The sequence below is a fragment of the Schistosoma haematobium genome, chromosome ZW, assembly GCF_000699445.3.
Source record: "Schistosoma haematobium chromosome ZW, whole genome shotgun sequence".
NCBI classification, from domain to species: Eukaryota; Metazoa; Platyhelminthes; class Trematoda; order Strigeidida; family Schistosomatidae; genus Schistosoma; species Schistosoma haematobium.
In genome coordinates, this window is record NC_067195.1 from 78,972,454 (window position 1) to 78,994,579 (window position 22,126).

The 22,126-nt window shown below is 30.9% G+C and overlaps 1 protein-coding gene across 1 annotated transcript in view; it reads left to right on the forward strand.

Annotated features, from left to right (window-relative positions):
- Positions 1–22,126, forward strand: part of MS3_00010501 (uncharacterized protein) — a gene marked incomplete at both ends in the record, with an annotated part of 137,077 nt that overhangs the window by 83,453 nt on the left and 31,498 nt on the right. The window contains 7 exons of the mRNA XM_051218877.1: positions 385–777; positions 2,144–2,659; positions 5,749–10,254; positions 11,303–11,320; positions 13,365–13,988; positions 15,255–15,407; positions 19,336–19,500. Of these exons, the coding sequence (XP_051072574.1) occupies positions 385–777; positions 2,144–2,659; positions 5,749–10,254; positions 11,303–11,320; positions 13,365–13,988; positions 15,255–15,407; positions 19,336–19,500 (6,375 nt within the window). The remainder of the gene's footprint in view (positions 1–384; positions 778–2,143; positions 2,660–5,748; positions 10,255–11,302; positions 11,321–13,364; positions 13,989–15,254; positions 15,408–19,335; positions 19,501–22,126) is intronic.

Here is a 22,126-nt window from a genome sequence, read left to right on the forward strand (position 1 = left end):
TGAACACCGTTGAATGCCAACCAGCTCATTGGTCTAGTGGATAAGTGTTCGTGCACGAGACTGACAGGTCTTAGGTTCGAATCTCACAAGACAAGATCATAGATACTCACTGATGACGAGTCTTACAATAAGACAAAACTACCGTCCAATGCTTTCAAGTTTTCCATAGTGATCAGGTTAGCGTTTTTTTAGCGGATTAGTTACTAACCCCATACTCAACCCTCCTCCTTTATCCGAGTTTTCGAACCAGCAGTAGCCCCAGAGGGACTTCAAGCGGATTTCTCATAGTGATCTAGTTTCAATGAACTCATAATCTCAACTATCTTTATAAAATCCTTTCCTGATCCATGTTAAATTATTATCTTTTCTTTTTCAAAAAAATAGAAAGTATACAATATAGCAGAAGAACAATTAAAGAATATAAATTCATTTTCAATACAATTAGAATCATCTTATCAATGGTTATATCAATGTTATCATGAACATAATGAAACAATCAATAATTTAATTAATAATAATAATAATAATGAATTTAATCAAATGAATATATTAAATCAATTACAAATGAAACATCAATATTTAATGAATTTTGCTACATTACTTAATAAAGAAGGGAATATACAATTAATAAAATGTCAAAATGAAATTCAACATCTCATTGATTTCAATGACAATTATGATAATACATCTATGATTATATTAGCACGTAAAGAATTATCTAAATTTCAATTAGAATTAAATAATATTACTAATGAAAATGATAAAGAATTAAAAGAGGTAATTTATTAGTTGTATAATCTATTGTTATTATTGTTGTTGTTTTCTCTCCTGTAAATTGGCTGAGTCTTTGACTCAGTAAGCTTCAACATACACAAAGTGAAAATCATGATCCTCAACTACAACATGGAGAACACCGATAAAATCACTCTTGATAGTGAAACACTGGAAGATGAAGAATCCTTAACATATATGCAAACCATCATCGATGAACAAGAAGGAACAGGTGCAGACGTAAAGGTGAGGATTGGCAAAGCAAAGGCTGCATTCCTACAGTCCAACAAAATCTGGAACTCAAAACAATTGTCAACCAACACTAAATTCAGAATTCTAAATACAAATGTGAAGACAGTTCTACTGTATGAGGTGGGAAATTGGAGAACTACGCAAACTATCATCGAAAAGATACAAGTGTTTGTTAACAGTTGTCTATGTAAAATACTTTAAATCGGTTGACCAAGCACCTTCAGCAACAATGCACTGTGGGAGAGAACGAATGAGATTCGAGGAAGGAAGGAAAAAAGGAAGGAAGGAGTAAGAAATCAGGAAGTGTAGCTGGAAGTCGATAGGACACACATTGAGGAAAGCATCCAACTACGTCACAGGGCAAGCCCTCACATGTAATCCTCAATGCCAAAGGAAAAGAGGAAGACTAGAGAACATATAACTTTGATAAATGGAGACAGATATGAGTTGGATGAGGAATAATTGTATAGATCTGGAAAGGAAGGAATAGAACAGAGTGGGTTGGAGAAATCTGTTTATTGGCCTATGCTCCATTGTGAGTAACAGGCGTAAATAATTAAGTTATTGATATAAAAAATGTGAAATCAAATCCTTTTGTATTTAGACACTGATATGATAAAAAATATTTCAATGATACTTTGAATCTTTATTGACTGAGCCGATCGGGATGTACTTTTCAAATATTCTATCACTACTCATTTGAACTCGTAACAACGACCTAGTTTAAGAGTAGATTGGAAGAGACTCGTAGTTTGTCACGCAGAAGCAGTTGAATATCGATCTGAGAAATATAGTTTGATGTAAATCTCCGATGCAGGAGTGTGTAATAATTACAATCAGTGGTTGGATGACATATTGAATGACACTTATTAGTGCCATTTAGCTGTGTAAATGTGATATATTTGACAACTTGATTCAAAATACATCTGTACCATATTCACGTTTAGTTTGGTTGACTTACTGACTTATAACACAGAAGTCAACTCAAGTCATGTTTTAATCCTCATATTATTGTGCTTATGCACTACATTTACTGACACTTCTCAGGTTTATAAATAAAATTTCTAAAGCATTATTCAATTTCAAGTATTCGTTACAATCATTTATTTCATCTAAATAGATCGAAGCTCAGATCAATCGTCAATCCAAATTTCTCAGTAATATTGAAGCTGAAGAGAAATGGTTAAATGACATTGAAAACAATATTAATCAAGATCGCAGTCATTTAAACAATTCTCAATCTACTACTGAACTATTACAGGACATTCAAACTGAGACCGATCGTTATAATCAATTACTTAGTAATGTAAATACGCATGATCAACAGATTGATGAACAGCTACTTCCTGAAGCTCAGTCATTGAAAGATTCCTCATCTTTGCAAAGAATTGACAATTTGAAAGGTAAAATCAAGACTTTGAAACAAAATTTGGAAAAAATGATTTCTGATATGAATATACAAGCTACATCAATTCATGCTTTTCAACAAGCTGTGGAAAACTTCAGATTTAATCTTAAGAATTTTGAACGTCAGAGGAGTTCAATCTTAGAAATACAGACAGTTAGTTATGTGAACATGGAAAGTGATAGTCAGCTATTAGAAGCGTCTTATGTGAATATGAAAAAGCAAATTGAAGTAAGTTCATCTAACAGTTAATTTATAAGTTGTGAAAACGATTCTTATTTGTAATTACGGGATAGCAGAGATAGTTTAATTTAATTGAAATCATAAACTGATGGAAGGTAGAAAACTACTGAAGTGTTAAAGCACTGGACGGTCATTTTATCCTAGCATAGGATTCCCTGAGAGTAGGAATCGAACCCAGGACCTTCAATTTCCTATGAGAAGTAGTTCATATAAGTGGATGATACAACTTTATTCTGTGTAAATTCCTGGCTATAAAAAGATATCGCTGTAGTATATAAAACATGCTAGAAGTTTAGTGAACGAGAATATAAAATTACAGAATTACTTAGTGAAAGCTGAGAACCATACAATAATTACTTCATTGGTTTGGACCCTCTCTGTCCACCACCCTGATTAAAGCTCTGAACATTCGCTTTTCATCCGCTCAATTTCGTAAACAACTTTCCCGCCGAGAGAAGGTAATGAGTAGGACTTCCCTGAAAATGGCTGTATACGTGTGTCCATACGAGTGAATTTCGAGAGGGATAAAGGACTCTTATCGTCCTAATTTGTTCTGGGGCATTTAATCAAAGATCAAGACTTGATTCGTCTAGTTCTATTGTCATGTTTATCTAAACATTACTGACATGATTTAACAATAAACTATGATTTTTAATGTCATATTCTGCTGATCGAACTTATTACTTGATTGGAGCAAACAAATCGTTTTAGTTATAAGTCATTTCGCAGCTTACATTTTGTTGAATCGTTTTTCTGTTCTCAGAAAATGAATTTCTCTCGTTAAGGATAATAATAATTGTCTCTTTTGCCACTTAATTTATAAATACAATAGACAATTTACTGTATGAAATATAAAACATTTGAACTAATTTTAATTCAGTAGTTTAAATCATGGGTAAATTGAAGCTAGACCACCATGGAAAACCTGGAAGCATTGGACGGCCGTTTCGTCTTAATATGGGACTCCTTAGCAATGCGCATCCAAGATCCCGCCCCCGGCGAGATTCAAACCAAGCTGAGATTAGATGGTGGTTGGAGGTAGTCAACAGGAAACCCTGAACCCGGGTTTCGTGCTACTTGGCACTCGTCAGCAAGGTGTACCTGTAATCTTGAGGGAACTGGTGCTCCCTGGCTGATTCGATCTTGTGTCACCTAGACTGGTGGGCACATTGCAACATGATCGATAGCATTCGATCTGCACTAATAAGGACTAGACACTCATGACATTGATCGCCACCCAGTGATCAATCAATTGTGATTCAAACCCAGTACCTATCAGTCTCGCGCGCATGCACATGAGCACTAGACCACTGACTCATAAATTCAATTACTATATTATCCACAAAACCGCTCTCGAACTAATTTGACTTATTCTGTTGTTTTTTTGTAATCATTCATGAGTATATTAAAAGTTATTTGGTACAAATAATAGTAAATAATGTATACTTGTGTTTATATGAATAATTTTCAGGTTAGTTTTGTATTTAAGTTGCTTTATCATGTCATATGTTATATAGAATATGATAGGCAATTAATATTTTAAATAATATGAATGGATTCTACTCATTTAAAACCTCACTAAGCTATAGAATAGTCAAATCAAAAATATATTAACCACTGTTTTCAATTTAGTTTGATGACATTTAACATGGAGATAAGTGTTAGGCCAAAGAAAAGCTGCTCAATTACATAATAACGTCGTTAACTGGGTAAACTAAAAAAAACACAGAACTCGTTGAGATAATAATAAGATAGGAAAATAGATAGCTTAGGAATATATTATACAAATAGAAAATATGGTTCACACTGCAATGTTTCTAGGTGATATATGAAGTCATCTGTTTTATAAACCTTGCTTGTTAAAATCTATATGTTGTGACTAGTTATCATATAATTTATCTACTAATCGAAGTACGACTTATACAATCTTAGTACTGTGCTAAATCGATGATGTTCAACCGGTATGAGCAGTCTATGTTCTTTATTGGTCACCTATTCTTCTAGCCCGTCCAGTTAAGTCCAGAACGCCAATAACAGCTTCCAATATACGAATCATTTATTTCAAACATACTGGGTTTATATACCAGGCAAAGAGATCACATCACACCTTAAAATAGGTAATGATACTTATGCAAGATCAAGCCAGAAAGTGAATGTGATTGTAGGAGACTGTAATCAATAAACTGAACATAACTTAAGAACAGTAAATAGTATAATAATAATCCTTAGATCAAAATGAAGCTTATAATGAAAGGAATATAGATATACATAATCTAATTACCGAATACTTATACTATAAGAATATATATAGATAATATTAGTCCATTAATAATAGTTCACAGAAATTACCCGTAATTTAATCTTCACTAGGATATAACATGAACCACTATGAACTCTCGTTTTTTTTGTAGAGTGAAAGAAAGAAAGAAACGTTAAAACACTAATGTACTCAATTTTGTTTAACTATAACCATAAGTAAATTTCTTAAAGAAAATTACAAATACTTAATAAATGTTCAATAATCATTACTTCACAATGTGTTATAACTTGTGGGTTTGCGTCCCTACCAATGTATAACTTAATCATACCGCCAATTAGAGTACAGTGATTTATCGACCGGACCAATAACGGACCAAAAACTGTACGCACAGTCTATAGCCCTTACCAATCCTACTTCCTGCCTAACCCTACCTGTTGAGTGCAGATACGAATCATTTATATACCAACCAAACAGACCATATCGTACCAATAAAATAGGAAACAACATTTGTACAAGATTTGGCCAAAAGATGGCAGTGAATGAAGGAGGTGGTAATTAATAGACAGGGCATAACTCAAGAATGGTAAATCGTATAATAATAATCCTCAGATCAAAATGAAGCTCATAATGTAAAGAATATAGATATACATAATCTAATTACTGAATAGTTATACCATAAGAATATATATAGATAATATTAGTCCATTAATAGGTCTCAGACGTTACTCGTAATGTAATCTTCACTAGGATATAACACTATACATACTTCTACTTTTTGTTATTATTTCATTTTCATCTCTTTTTATTCAAATTCAAGGATCTTCTTACAAATCAATCAGAATTAAAAACACAATTTATGCATATTGAATATCTTAGTCAATCCATTCAGTCAATTCCAAATGATGATTTAACTCAATGTCAACAAGAAATGGAACAATTTTTTAATAAACTTCATAAAGATTCTAATGATATTCAATCTATTTTATTAAAATTAATCAAATTAAATGAATTAATTAAAAAATTTCAAAATTTTTTAAATATCAATCATAACCAATTTTTATTGATTTTAAATAAAGAATCAATAATATCGATTAATTATGATCTAGATCAACTTTATCAATTTTATCAATTAAATTTTAATGAAATCAAATTAATTTGTAATCAATTTGGTATAGAATTATCATGTGAATCACCATCAAATCGTAATCAATCATCTAAATTATCAATTATTGAAAATGAAATCAATAATCTATTAAATGATTTAATAAAAACATATACAAAACATTCGAAATTTTTTATTTCATTACAAAATGATTTATATCAACAAATTAATCAATTAACCAATAATTTATTTCATCAATTAACTCAATTATCACAATTAATCAATAATTTAAATCATATATTCACATGTTATCATGAAGGACAAAATAATATTGATTTAATTCAAAAAGAATATCAAACAATATGTTTAAAACAAAATAATGATTCGTATGATTATTTAATTCAATCAATTAATCATTTATTAAATCAATTACAAATCAAAATCGATCCAATACAAATGACATTGAATAAATCGATAGAAACAACTTGTATAAAATGTCAATCTATGATCATCAATGATATATTATCTAATTGTTTTAAACAATTTCTGAATAAAAAAGATTTATTAATGAATAATATGAAAGAAACAATTGAATTATATAAACAATCTAATCAAATTGAAATGAATTATTTCAATAATTTCAATGAATTAAATAATGAATTAAATCAATTAAAAAATTCATTAAATCAATTATGTCATATAACAATTATTGATCAAATCAATAATATTGATTTTAATCAACAATTAAATTCTATTCATGAACAATATACAAGACTACATAATCGTTATAATAATTTATATGAAAATTTTAAAGAAACAAATATACAAAATAATAAAATCAATGAATTATTATCAATTAATTCAATCATGATTCAACAAATCAATGAAAATTTAATTCAATTAAAACAAAATTATGAATTACAAAAAAATAATTATGAATTCATACAAAATAAATTAAATCAATCTATCGATTATTTAAATAAATATCAGTTAGAAATTCAAAAAATTTTTGATCAATTTACGATAAATTCAATGAATGATTCATCATTGGAACAAATAATCAATAATTTATTGATTGATTTCACAGAATATAGAAATGATTTAAATAATATTCAACAAATAATCAATAAAAATGATCAAAATTTAATCGATAATAAAAATATTAAAAAAATGAATGATTTATATCAATTAATTATAGAAATCATTCAGTTAAATAAAACAAATGTTTCTTCCCTTTCATCATCCTCGTCATCGTCATCATCATCATCATCATCAACAACAACAACAACATCAACAGCAAATCAATTGATAAATTGGAATAATTTTTTAAATCATTTAAATAATTTAATAGAATGGATTGAAAATACTACTAATGAATTTAAAGTAATACAATTAAATTATCAAAAATTATTAAATAAAATTGAACAATTCAATAAAAATTATGATGAAATTTCTAAATTAATTGATGAAAAATCACAACATTTACAAATTGATATAAATTATCTAATACAAAATCAAAAATCAATAAAATCAATCATTATGAATGATTTAAATAATATTAAACAATATCAATTATTTAATTTATTGAATAATTTTCAATCAATTCAACAACAATCGAATCAATTATTTAATAAACCACAATCAAAGAATATAAAATTGAAATTTATGGATGATCATTATATACATGAATTTATTACACAAATGGAACAATCATTACAATTATTATCTAATCAATTAAATGATAATATAATAAAATGTAAAAATCTTTTAACTGATGAATATGAAATCAATAAATTATATAAATCAATACAAGATTGGATAATCAATTATGAAAATGATATAAAAAATATCGAAGGTAATATATCAGAAATGATCATTGAACCTAAACATCAACAACAATTAAATTTATCACCAACTCATAAAACTATTGAAAAACATTTAAGTAGTATAAATAATATAGAAGAAACTTATTCACAAGGTGAAAACTTATTCGATATATTCATGAATAAATTTAATCAATATGATGAATTATATAATAATGCAGAGCTGAAAGAACTACATAATCGTATTATCACATTAGATAAATCACGAATCAATGATATAAAAACTAATTTATTACAAATTAAAAATAATTTAGATAATCTTACATCTAAAGGGAATGATATTGATGAACAATTAACAAAATATGAACAATCTATTGATAAATTAAGACAAATTTCAATGATATTTAAAATCGGTAAATTAGAAGATTTATTACTAGAAGAAACATTCATGGATACAATGAAATGGAATGATTTATTAATTGAATTAGAAAGATTTAAACGTGATATATTAGATCCTTATGAAATATTGCATAATAAAGCTACTTTAAAACCATCAAAAGATTATGTGAATAGTTTTAAAACACGACATAATCAATGTTTAATAATAGTAAAAGACAAAATTAAAGAATTGGAAAATTATACATTGAAATTAAAAAAATTAAAACAAAATGTTGAAGATTTTAGTAGATCTCTTGAAGGAGCCAATATAAAATATAAAACATTAACAAACCAATTTAAAATTGAATTTGATGAACAATATACTCATTGTAAACTCAGTGAAATATGTCAATCAATTATGAAAATAATACAACAAATCATTGTTAATTTAAAAGAATATGACTTAAATATTATTGAAAAATTACAAACTACTGAAAAAGATATAAGTAGTCAAGTTATAGAATGTGAATTAAAATCAGCATTCGAAAATTCATTCATGTTTGATCGATTCATTTCATTGAAAACAGAATTAACCGATTATACAAATAATCTTAATGAATTATATAATCACTTAAATAATCTTAATATCGATATTGTTAATTATGAACAATGGTTTAACAATTTGGATAAACAATATCAACAAACTAAAATAGAATATACTATAGAAAATATATTATTGAATAAAAGTAATTTATATCAATCCATAACTGATATATCAATTCATGAATTAGAAAAGGAATCAAATCGTAATTCAACTCATTTAGCAGAAATTCATTTGCAATATCAAAAATTATTACAAACACTTTATGAATTACGTAAATTATTTATAGAATATAATCCATCAATTCATATATTAACAGAAAAATTATTAACATTCATTAGACAAATAATCAATATTCATAAATCATTTACAAAAATCAATATTCATAATCAGTCCGATGAACAAATGATAATACATCCTATAATATATGGTATTGATATCATTGAACAAAATTGTAATTATATTAAACAATGTAATCAACATTTAATCAATAATATTAATTATGATATTAATATAATACAAATTAAATTAACTTATTTTAATCAATTAATACAATCTAATAAAGATTTAGATCTATGGATTAAAGAAATTTTTCAATTAATCAATCAAATCAAACAAGATAATCATGAGAAAAATCAATATTATAATGGTAATCATAATCATCATCATAATAATAGAATAGATGAAATTCAATTAAAATTAGATATTGGTAAAACCTATTTAAAATCAATACATGAATGGATAGAACAATTAAAACAACAAGAGCAACAACAACAACAACACCAACACCACCATCAGGACCATCACGAGGACCAACAACAACACCAAACGAATGAAATTAATACCATAATAAATGATTTATTAAATCAACAATATAAAAGATATGAACAAATTTATCAATCTATAATCCAATTAATTAATAATATAAAAAATCAACAAAATCAACATCATGCATTAATGAAAACTTATGAAATAGAATATAATTCATATGAAAATTGGTTTAAACAATGGAAAAATAATTTATATTTAATTCAATTAAATATAACTAAATTATTTATTGATTTAAAACAATTGAATGAATTTCATATGATTGATATTGAAATTAATCGATTTATCGATTCTTTAAATGAATTAGATAAAGAATTAATAGAAAAACAAACATTATTATCAAAAATCAATATTAATAATAATAATAATAATAATCAATTGATCAATAAATTAGATTTAAATCAATCATATGAAAAAAAATTCTTATTATTAATAAATGAAATAAAAGAAAATCAATATTCCATTGAAGAAATAATCGATTGTTTAAAACGTATCAAAATAAAATTAAAAGAATTAATGATTAATTTAAAAAATTCTAAACAATGGATTGAAGAAATCTCTGAACAATTCTGTAGAATAAAAGAAGGAAAAGTAAGTTATATTAAATTGTATTATTGAATGTGATGTTGAAGGTAGGAGGATTAAGAAAGCACGTTTGGCTTTTGTCAACTTATGTTACCTAATGGCGAAGATGAAATATCCGTCTATCAATAAAAGGACGAGTATACTGAGCGGCAGTCCGTTCTTTTCTAATTTACGGCTACAAAACGTGGCTATTAAGAGTAGAAGATATTCATGAGCTACTAGTATTTGACCATAGATGCCTTAGAAATAGTGTCAGTATCTGTTAGGATCATCGGACAAGTAATAGGGAGGTTGGACGTAAAGTATTAGAGAATGATGGTCAATCGGTTGATGAGGTTGTGAATCTTCATCGACTGAGATGGTTGTGTCATGTGTCACATATGCATGTGAACAGTGATTATGAGGACGCATAATGTTTACAAGTGTTGGGGATGGTTGGGACAAAGTTAGGGGCTGCTAAACCAAAAAGTGGGCATCAGTTCTTGAAATTAGTAACTTCTAGTCTGAGTCATGTTGGTAGATGCAGATTACTTGGTTGTGGTCCGCGTGACTATCATAACGAGTAGTGGTTGGAGACTGTGGGTGACATGCCTCACAATCGATTACAATGGAGTCGGTGTATACACTCTCTGTCTTCCCTTAAACTATGAGATTAAAATCGCTTCATAACTTTCTTTCTACGAACTAATTCTTTCTTCCTGTACTATTTTCTTATATGCAATCTTTCTTTTATATATTACCACTATTGAATTAACTAGTTCTTTGAATCCGGTTTTCACCTTGTTGTGCTAATAAGGTATGACAACTTGGGCCGATGCATATATGTGCCTGATCCTACGTTCTAGCTGACTGACCGACTGTTATGAAGGTTTTATTTCGAAACTAGATGTAATAAAATGAAATAATGAAAATATTTTCTTTAAGTATTCTTTCAAAACTGATTAACAATTTGTTACATATTTCATAATCAAACATTCATTGATTATTATCGTTAAATATATATTTCAATATAGGATTTGGCATTAAACGTTTTTTGTTCTATGGATTGAAATAGGTTTTTATCAGAACAAAGGTTTGTTGAGATTGTGTTAATGTTTTAATAATTGTGTTGAGGACGTTAGATCCCCAGAACTCGCTTGGGAAAGGACCTAATTTTGTAATTTTATTTGGAAAATTTGAATTGCTATGTTTTCGTGCCAAAACGCTCTTTTCACCTTCATGTTTTGTTTCCTACTTGGGAGAATTTTAAATGCCATTGGTCTGTTGTGTCTTTTAGTATGCTATTTTGTAACTCTCCCCAAGGACGGTTTCGCACTGTATATATATACGTTTTGAATTGTGTTTGTTGTTACCGCTCGTTTCTAGCTGATTTGCAGAATATACTTCCCATTCCAAGCTTGGACTTCTTTCTCTAGTTAGCGAGGCTGGGTCGCATCGAATCGCTAGCTTGTTAGTCTTTTGTGACTGAGTCTTTGTTTCCGTTCGCAGTCTAAGTGAACTCGTAACCGCTTCTAACTTAGCAAGTTGAATTTATGAGATGACTTAAACTAGATCATTATTGATAACTTGGAAACACTGGGAGACCGATTTGTCCTAGTACGACACTCAAATACAGAACCTATAAGTTTCACCCCTGAACACTTAACCACTAGACTGCTAAGCCGGCATCCAACGGTGTTAATGTCTAATTTTAACTAATCCACAAGATTGAGCAACATATGCACTATTGTCTTCAGTGTGTTACTATCTCACAACAGACCCGGTTAAACACCACTAGTCATTGCTTTTCCCTACAAATCCAGGAAATATTTCTTGAAGCCAGTCATTAGTGACTCATGATCTCAACTGTTGAAAGAAACCGTAAAAAAGTCCTTTCGACTACTAATCAGAATATTATTTGTTGAAATTAAGGAATATTATCTTCTCCAATAAATAAGTTTTAAAAGTATTGAAAAAAGAATTCGTATTACTCATTAATAATATTACAACAGCCAAATATCACAAGTAGTTTTTGTGGATATTATAGTAATTTGTAATAACTGAAATTGTTGTGTGGCGTCGAGTCGTGGTTGAATATGATCGCCACTACAGGAAGACTACGTGCCAGTTAACCGATAAGATCCCCCATAAGCCAAATATCAGAAGGCAATTGATGGCTGTAGTCGAAATGTATTTGTTGGTAATCTCGTGGTATCGAAAGAATACCAAGATCATGCCAAAGAAGTACAAGTGTGGTTACTGAGCGTAACCGAATTTGTGCAAGGCCACAATCAACGGAAGAAAGTATGTTTTTAGTACAGTCAAACAAACAAGTACAGTAAAACAATCCTTGGTACAATTGATTATAATAATAATTGTTTCCCTTAACCCAATCGCATTCTCTTCATAAAAGTAGGTTACTACAAAATCATCAGTCAATTAAAGCTAAACCATCATGGGTAACCTTGAATACACTGGATAATCGTTTCATCCTTTGTAACATAGAGTGTATTTCTAAAGTAATATATGAACCCAGGACCTACTGGTTTTGCGCGCGAGCACTTAACCACTAGATCAATGAGCCGGCCGGCATCCAACGGTGTTAATGTCTAACTTCAACCAATCCACGAAGTCGCGCCACCGTACACCATTGTCTTCAGTGGGCCGATATCTCACAACAGACCTAGTTGAACTCCACTGGTAACAGCTTCTCACTAAAACTCCAGTAGTATCTCCTGAAGTCAGTCACTAGTGAGCAGTTGATTATTATCAGAATCGGTTTTGTGGAGATTTTTAGAAATTTCACAGGTTGAAATCATGTGTCAATTGAAGCTAGATCACCATGGAAAACCTGGAAGCACTGAACGGCCGTTTCGTTCTAGTATAGTACTCCTCAGCAGTGCACATCCACGACCCCGCACCCCGCAGGATTCGAACACACGACCTACTCGTTTCGCGTGCGAGCACTTAACCACTAGCTTCAATTGACTCATGATTTCAACCTGTGAAATTTCTAAAAATCTCCACAAAACCTATTCTGATGATATAACATGAATAGAGATATATATGTTCCCCCTTACATGAAACTGTATTTTTCGTTTTGTCTTTTTATAAAAAAAAAATTAACATTTTCATAGAATCCAATTAGAATATCACCATATCCATCGAAAAATGATTCAAATAAATTGGAATATTGGAAAACCAATTATTCAATGAATACACAATTATTATTAACTAATCATAATGAAAAAAATGAATTACAATTGATTACACCGTCACCATCATCAACATCAGCATCATCATCATTTCTAATTGATCAATTATTAAAACAATCTCATCTAAAAATGGATTTATTACAGAATTATATTAATGAAATCACTAAAACATCATCAATCATAGCTGATAATGTTAATCATTTATTCAATGAATTAGAAAATGATTTATTCAAATTAAATATTAATGATACAATTATTATTGATGAAATTCATAATAGACAAAATTCAATAGAACAATTAATGATTCATATGATTGATTATAAAAATGATTTAAATCTATTTATTAATCAATTAAATCAATTCAATAATAAATTAAATGATTTTAAACAATCATTTATGAATCATTTAATAAAAATTAAAAAAATTAATCAACAATCAATCAATAATCTGAATAATCTATCAATAAATCAATTAATGAATGAAAAAAATAATCAATTAATGATTGATATTTATTATCCACTTGATGAAATTATACAAAATTATCAAGTAATATCATAATATTAATATTCAATTCAAGACCTGTTTTATATATATATATATATATATATACTTACGTGTGTTACTCTTTGTCGAGGAGCATAGGCCGCTCATCAGCATTCTTCATCAAACCCTATCCTGGACAATCCGTTCCAGCTCTTTCCAGTTCTCGTTCATCCTTTTCATATCTGATTCTATTTCCCAACGTAATGTGTTCTTTGACCTTCCTCTTTTCCCTTTCACTTCACGATTCCAAGTTAGCCAATGCCCCGTGATACAGTTTGATAGTTTGTGTAATGTATGTCTTATCCATTTCCAACGTCTTTTAATGATTAGCTCCTCATCTGGAACCTGGTTTGTTCTCTCCCACAGAAGGCTGTTACTGATGGTATCCGGCTAATGGATGTTGAGTATCTTCAGTAGACAACTATTTATAAATACTGTACCTTCTTGATGGTGGCTGTGATAGTTCTGGAAGTTTCAGCACCGTACAGTGGGACTGACTGTGTTGACGTTCATATTGAAGATTGTGACTTTGATATTGATTGACAGACATTTGTTTGGGGTTCCATATATTGTTCAATTGTAGGAATGTGGACCTTGCTTTTCCGATGCTCACCTTTACGTACGCATCTGAACCTCCTTGTTCATCGATGATGTTTCCCAGATATGTGGAGGATTCTATATCTTCCAGAGTTTCACCATCAAGAGTGATTGGATTGGTGTTCTCCGTGTTGTATTTGAGGATCATGATTTTCCCCTTGTGTATGTTGAGGCCTACTGATGCAGAGACTACTGCTACATTAGTTGTCTTTATCTGCATTTGTTCGTGTGTGTGGAGTAGGATTGCTAGGTCATCTGTGAAGTCGAAATGGTTTAATTGATTCTGAGCTGTCCATTGTATGACGTGTTTTCCCTCAGATGTTGAGGTCGTCATAATCTAGTCGTCGACCACGAGAAGAAATAGGAAGGGAGAGAGTAGACAGCCTTGTGTGACTCCGGTCGTTACTTGGAATGCATCTGTCAGTTGTCCTCCTTGCACAATTTTGCATCTTAGTCCGTTGTATATATAGGTCCGTGGTTCGAATCTCACGAAGCGGAATTGTGGATGCGTACTGCTGAGGAGTCCCTCAATAGGACGAAATGACCGTCCAGTGCTTTCAGGCTTTCCTTGATGGTCTAGCTTTAAGTGACTCATGATGTCAATCACTGAAATCACTATAATACTCACAAAACTCCTTCTAATATTATTTTTGTTTGTATTTTTAATGTCAGGTATTTCAAAGTGAACTAATGTCTCAAAAATCTGAATTAACACAATTAAATAGTTTATGTGAATCAATTCAACAAAGAACTAATGAATCTGGTGTTAAAAATTCTTCAAATCAATTATTAATTCAATATCATAGTTTAATTAAAAGTTGTGAGGTAAGTAATAATAACAAGATTTGTAATATTGAAAATTTTATTTTAATAAAATCATTCTATAGTGTGTGTTACTGATATCGATAAATATGAGTAGTATGTATCATCATTTGAAGGTAGAATATCTGTCGGCAGAAGGTTAAGAAGATTGAAGTAAAGGGAAAAACAAGAGAGAACGATTTGTTTAGAAACGAAGGAATAATGAAGTTTGGGACGATTGATTGATACTTTGCAAACGAAGTATTTATTGTATGGTTCTCAGATTTTATGAACATACTATGTTATTTTGTATTCAAATATATATTCGATTGTCCCCATTTGTATTCTCATTCACTACAATTCAATTCAATCATTAATAGATTTTTAGTATTTGGCTTATCAACTACATAGAGAAAGAAATATTAAGACTCTTGTGACTTAAAATGTGGCTTTTTATCACGTAATTTATTCGCCAATTGAAATACGGTTTATTCAATCTTAGTACTGTACTAAACCAATGATGTTCGACCGGTCTGGTCAGCCTAGCATCCTATTGATCCTTTGTTCCCATAGCCCGTCTAACTGCGTCCAGAACACCAATACTAGCTTCCACTATGCGAATCATTTATTCCAAACAGAACGCAGCAGACCTTAAAATACGTAATAAGATTTAAACAAGATCAACCCAAAAAGTGATTGTGAACGTAGGAGACTGTAATCAATAAACTGAACATATCTTATGACCAGTAAGTTGTATAATAATAGTCTATAGATCAAAATGAAGCTTATAATGAAAGAAATATAGATATACATATTCTAGTTGCTGAACAGTTATACAATAGGAATATATGTATATAATATAAATCCATTAATAGGTCTCATAAGTCACTTGTAATTATTTCTTCACTAGGATATAACAAAGACTACATGGGAAGATTTAAAATCAAATGACAAATATTGATGTTTAGAGATTGTATGTATTCGTAGATTTTTCGAATAGCAAGAATAATTACTCCATGACCTGAATCGTATGAATAATTTACTTACTTATAGTAGAACAATCACAATTGGCACCTTATATAACATAATCTTGAGACTGTATTTGATCTATTCAATTTCTGCTAGCGTATCATTAATATTCGCTTGGTGTTGTTTTACTTGTATCTTCCCAAATTTATTTACGACTGAAATTGGTCTGTCCCATGTTGGCATATCTGCATCCTGTGCCTGCAATCCTAAATAACAATGGGAAGATACAAGTAAAACAACACCAAGTGAATTTAAAATTCACCTCATTGCACAAGCAGCACTCATTAGTTAAGTGGATATTGCAATGGCGCTTGAAGTGAATGGTACTGCGTTCGAGTACCGAAGTGAACATCAACTATGGGATGCAAGTACATCCAGCTGACGAGTCCCAAATAAGACGAGACACACGTCCTGGATTTCACTGCTATCTACTATCCATCTTTGCTTAGTATAATTAATATGTTATCTAGGGGATAGAAATTTTTCTTATCCCCTAGATGAAGTAGACTTCAGAACTGTTAAAAAAATCACAATCCATTAAATAACCATTTCATTCATTGTTTTAATGTTAAGCAGCTTTCTATATTAAGTATTGTCTGTAGTTTACTTTCTATTAGCTTAGCTTCGTTCTTAATCACAAGTTAAATGAACTAATTTTCATATAAATTTGTCCAGCTTTGATAAAAGATTCATGTTGTTCATTTGACAATGTAGCTTTCAACTTCTGCAAAGCATTACAGCTATGTTCATGTAAATTCAGTAAATATTCACATTACGGTGAGACTATAGTTTATAGAAGAACGAATCAAGTATAAGATAACAAGTCTCAGATTTTGGCGAGAAACTCATTCATCTATTTGGATAAATAGAGTTTTGGCATTATAGCTGATATTAGTTCGTGATGAAAACCTTAAATCTAATTTATAACCTTAAATATCAACTGTAAATCACAGTTCTAATTCTTCACACTGGTTTCTAACCCTCATTTGATCCTAGTTATTAGGTGGACACTCTCAAGGTCACTTTAGCGTCGCTCAAGGGTCGTCCATAAATTATTCTCATTTTAAGAAGACATCAGTTAGATAATCGCTGGAATTCAAAGAATATTGTAAAACGGCTTTGCTTGGATTGAGATATAAAAAAAACAGTGTATAAGTAAGATCTCATATAGATCCAGATCCAAGATCTTCAAATCAATCAGTGAGGACGATAACATCTACTTACTGATTTAAAAATAAACTATTTCACAATTCTTTGATGTCAATCAATTAGAAAAAATATCTCTTATTCAATAGAGGTCATGAATGTACTCTACCAAACGATTCCATTCGACTACTAAACAATGCTTCATGATTTTTAATTATTGTTTAGTTAGAGTTTGTCGTTGATGTACATTGTCACCAGATGTCTTCTATTATTATATTAAAATCATTAGATGCTTTGTATAAAGCTTCAATGGATATTATAGTAATGTTTCTTATTTGTGAACTATGAGTAATTTCTAGTTTTATTGTTTTATTCACCGATCTTTTTGTAATATTTGAATAAGATTTTGTGCTTGGGTAAATTAGTTCTCATTACTTGTTATTAAACTATACATAAGCCGTCAGGTTAATATGGTTTTCATATGTCAATCAATTCATATTTCTTATTATATCAATATAACTAGTTATATAATTATTATCAATGTGGAGTTTTGGAGATTGTTAAGTTTCGATTGAGACCATAAATCAAAGAATGTTAGACCACGGTGGAAAACCCGAAAACACTAGACGTCCGTTTCGTCCTTGTATGGGACTCCTCAACAGTGCTCATCCACGATCCCGCACACGGGATTCGGCTCAGTGGTTTAGAGGTTAGGCGTTCTCTCATGAGACCTAAAAGTCTCACATGTGGGATCGTGGATGCACACTGCTGAGGGTCCATACTGGGGTGGTGATCTAACACTCGTCGATTCATGATCTCATTCAAAATAAAATCATTATTTGTTATATCAAAGTAACAGTTTCCAAGAATTCTTGATTTAAAAATCTGTCACTGATCAATAAGGAAATAAACTTATTATATTGTTCATATAAAAATATCAAGATATTTAGTAAACGATAATTCTTAGTTTCTAGAAACTATTCTCTTGACAAGTAAAAATGGGAAAACGTCTTACAACAACTAAACGTTGCTTAACAATCAAACGTTTGATAACAAGTGATAAAAAATTATTGATTACTTCTTTTTCAGATATTTGTCATATCATACTGTATTATTATACTATTTTCTTCATGTCTTTACATAGTTTATGAAAATTTTCTACACATTTTTAATTGTCAATCACTGTGCCCCCAAATGCCCTGGTACGGCCGAGAGTGGGGATGGTCTGCTCTCCCTCTCAAAATGCTCTCACATGGCCACGCGTATATAGCCTCTGCCAGGGAAGTCCTACTCACTGCCTTCTCGTGGCAGAGGTGTTGTTTACGAAATTGAGAGGACAAAAAGCGAATGTTCGGTGCTTTAACCGGGTTGGCGGAGACCAAAGATTCACCTAGGGGAGTTGGAAAACCCTGATTCCAAACCAATGGTGCACATGAATCCCAGGATCCTGAGGGAACAAATAGCGTGTGAACCAAGTGTTGGTCACCGGCTACCATGGCACTGCATCTCTTGACGTTGCTCCACTGCCTTGTGGATCAGACCTTTAGATCGAATGCTCCGAATGTGGCCCGCTAAGAAAACTATCTGCTTCGGTTTGGGCACCTGCAGAGTATCCTAGCCATACACATATCAAATGAGATTTGTGTAGCGCATATGTGTCTGGTGCCCTCTTGTACCAGTATTTATGTGTCAATCAGTGTTCAAGATGTATGTCTGTTAAACTAGTTTTATATTAATATCTAATTTCTAGTTAATTAAATATCTTTTATTACTTTAGGATGTTTTATCTAAACTTCAACTTGTATTTATGGAAAATAGAGAATTTCAAGTATTATGTAATAATATTAGAAATTTCCTTGATACTTTAAAAACAGAATTAAAAAGTATCAATATAAATGAACAGAATCTAAACTTATCTGAGAATCATTTGAATACAATCACAGTGAGTTTATTCAAATTATTTCAAATGGTTATCAATATAATGGAGTTCATTTTTATAAACTGATTTTGAAGTTTATTCAATCTATAGATCACTTGACAACCATAAATAAAAATTGCTGTTATACTTATAAAAAAAGGTGAGTTTATAGGTATCCACCTAGAGTCCATCTGGGGTTACTGTCGGTCCCAAGCTCAGATAAAGCAGGAGAGTTGAGCATGAGGTTAGCGACCTTATCCCGTAGAAAATTAACTCGCTAAAAAAAGCTAACCAGAAGGTTGGACTTGATAGTTTCAAATAAATTGAGCATTGGGTAGAAAGTTAATAATAAATGTATATACTTTTCTTGTTATATCTTCATTCTTAGAAAAATTTTATTTCCGAGGTTTCGAGATTTTATGTGAGCCACTACTCTGAAGAAGCGGTTTATATTAAGTCACGAAACGTCGGAAATACAATTTTTCTTATCATTAGGATATCACAAAAAATATATTTAATACCATAAAAATGGTTAGTTTATATAGGTATGTCAGATATTCAGAATCTTACATATTTTATGTTACATTTTAATCCCAGTCTTAATGGAGGTAAGTCGTGATCTAAATATGTTGGTGGTGATGTCTCTAATTATGAAACGTAATAATGTGAGTCTGAAACACCCTCAAAGTTGCGGATAAACCTTGTTAGGAAATACTAGTTATTAAGAAACGTAGATCCATGGGTTATTAATGTTTACCTAGAAACATCTGAGATTTAAATCAGCTCCAGAAATTGTTGAGGATTCGCGTTGTAACACGTTATATTCGACTGAGATGATTCGACATGCAAAGAAAAATATGAACGCCCCATTGTTTTCGTAACTTATTTCTGTGAGATCAAAAATGAACGAGTCATGTAACAAATGATTATATACATTAAGTATAGGCTTACTTACTTACTTACTCACGCGCGTTACTTCTCGTGAAGGAGCATAGGCCACCGCAAACATTCTCCATACAACCCTATTTTGGGCAATCCTTTCTAGCTCCTTCTAGTTCTCATTCATCCTTTTCATATCTGGTTTTATTTCCCGACGTAATGTGTACTTCGGCCTCCCTCTTTTCCGTTTCACTTCACGATTCCAAGTTAGCCAATGCCCCGTGATACAGTTTGATAGTTTGTGTAATGCATGTCTTATCCATTTCCAACGTCTTTTAATGATTAGCTCCTCATCTGGAACCTGGTTTGTTCTCTCCCACAGAAGGCTGTTACTGATGGTATCCGGCTAATGGATGTTGAGTATCTTCAGTAGACAACTATTTATAAATACTGTACCTTCTTGATGGTGGCTGTGATAGTTCTGGAAGTTTCAGCACCGTACAGTAGAACTGACTGTGTTGACGTTCATATTGAAGATTGTGACTTTGATATTGATTGACAGACAGTTGTTTTGAGTTTCATATGTTGTTTGTTCAATTGTAGAAATGCACCTCTTGCTTTTCCAATCCTCACCTTTACGTACGCATCTGAACCTCCTTGTTCATCGATGATGCTTCCCAGCTATGTAAAAGATTCTTCATCTTCCAGAGTTTTGCCATTAAGTGAGATTGGATTGATGTTCTCCGTGCTGTACTTGGGGACCTTGGTTTTCCGCCTGTGTATGTTGAGATTTACTGATGCAGAGACTGCTGCTACATTAGTTGTCTTTATCTGCATTTGTTCGTGTGTATGGGATAGGATTGTTAGGTCATCTGTGAAGTCCAAATCGTATAATTGATTCTGAGCTGTCCATTGTATGACGTGTTTTCCCTCAGATGTTGAGGTCGTCATAATCTAGTCGTCGACCACGAGAAGAAATAGGAAGGGAGAGAGTAGACAGCCTTGTGTGACTCCGGTCGTTACTTGGAATGCATCTGTCAGTTGTCCTCCATGCACGACTTTGTACTGTAGTCCGTCGAATGAGTTATGGATAACGTTGAAATTCTTCTCAGGAACTCCGTAGTGTCTAAGAAATTAAGTCTAGAGATAGAAAAATATCGCGAATTTCATTTACGCGATCACTTTTATAAGTTGTGGAGCATATGACTTTAGTGGTTGTCAACTTGCTTGTTGAGTAGTTCATGCAGACTGTTTAATGCACAATATTTATGGAAATTGAGATAATCTGAAGAAAATAATTATAAATTTTTAGTTGAATTATGTTGTGATTTCTGCTTGTAGTTATCCACTCGAAATCTTTGAATAACGTGCACTTGGTGATAGTTCTGTCTAATGATTTCTCTGAGCCAAGAAATTACCACTGCACTAGTCAGCAAAGTCGTAAGAGATATCACTGATAAGTTGTTTATGATAAACTAAAATTTCAGGAAAGTTAAACTATACATATTTCATTATAAGATGATCACAGTGTTAATTATCATATTTATATGGGCTATGAAAATACTGCAAACGCAAAAGCTGAAACAGACAGTTGTTTATTAGTAAGAAGCTCCTCTACAGTTTAAACTAAAATTCTAACCTACAAGATTGTGGAGTAACTTTAAGAAATGTAGTTCAGTGGTTTTAAGTGACCAAAATAGCTTCATACATCATTTGGCCCACTAAGTCTTGATATGTATTACTTCGTTGGATAAAGATATCTTGATTATTG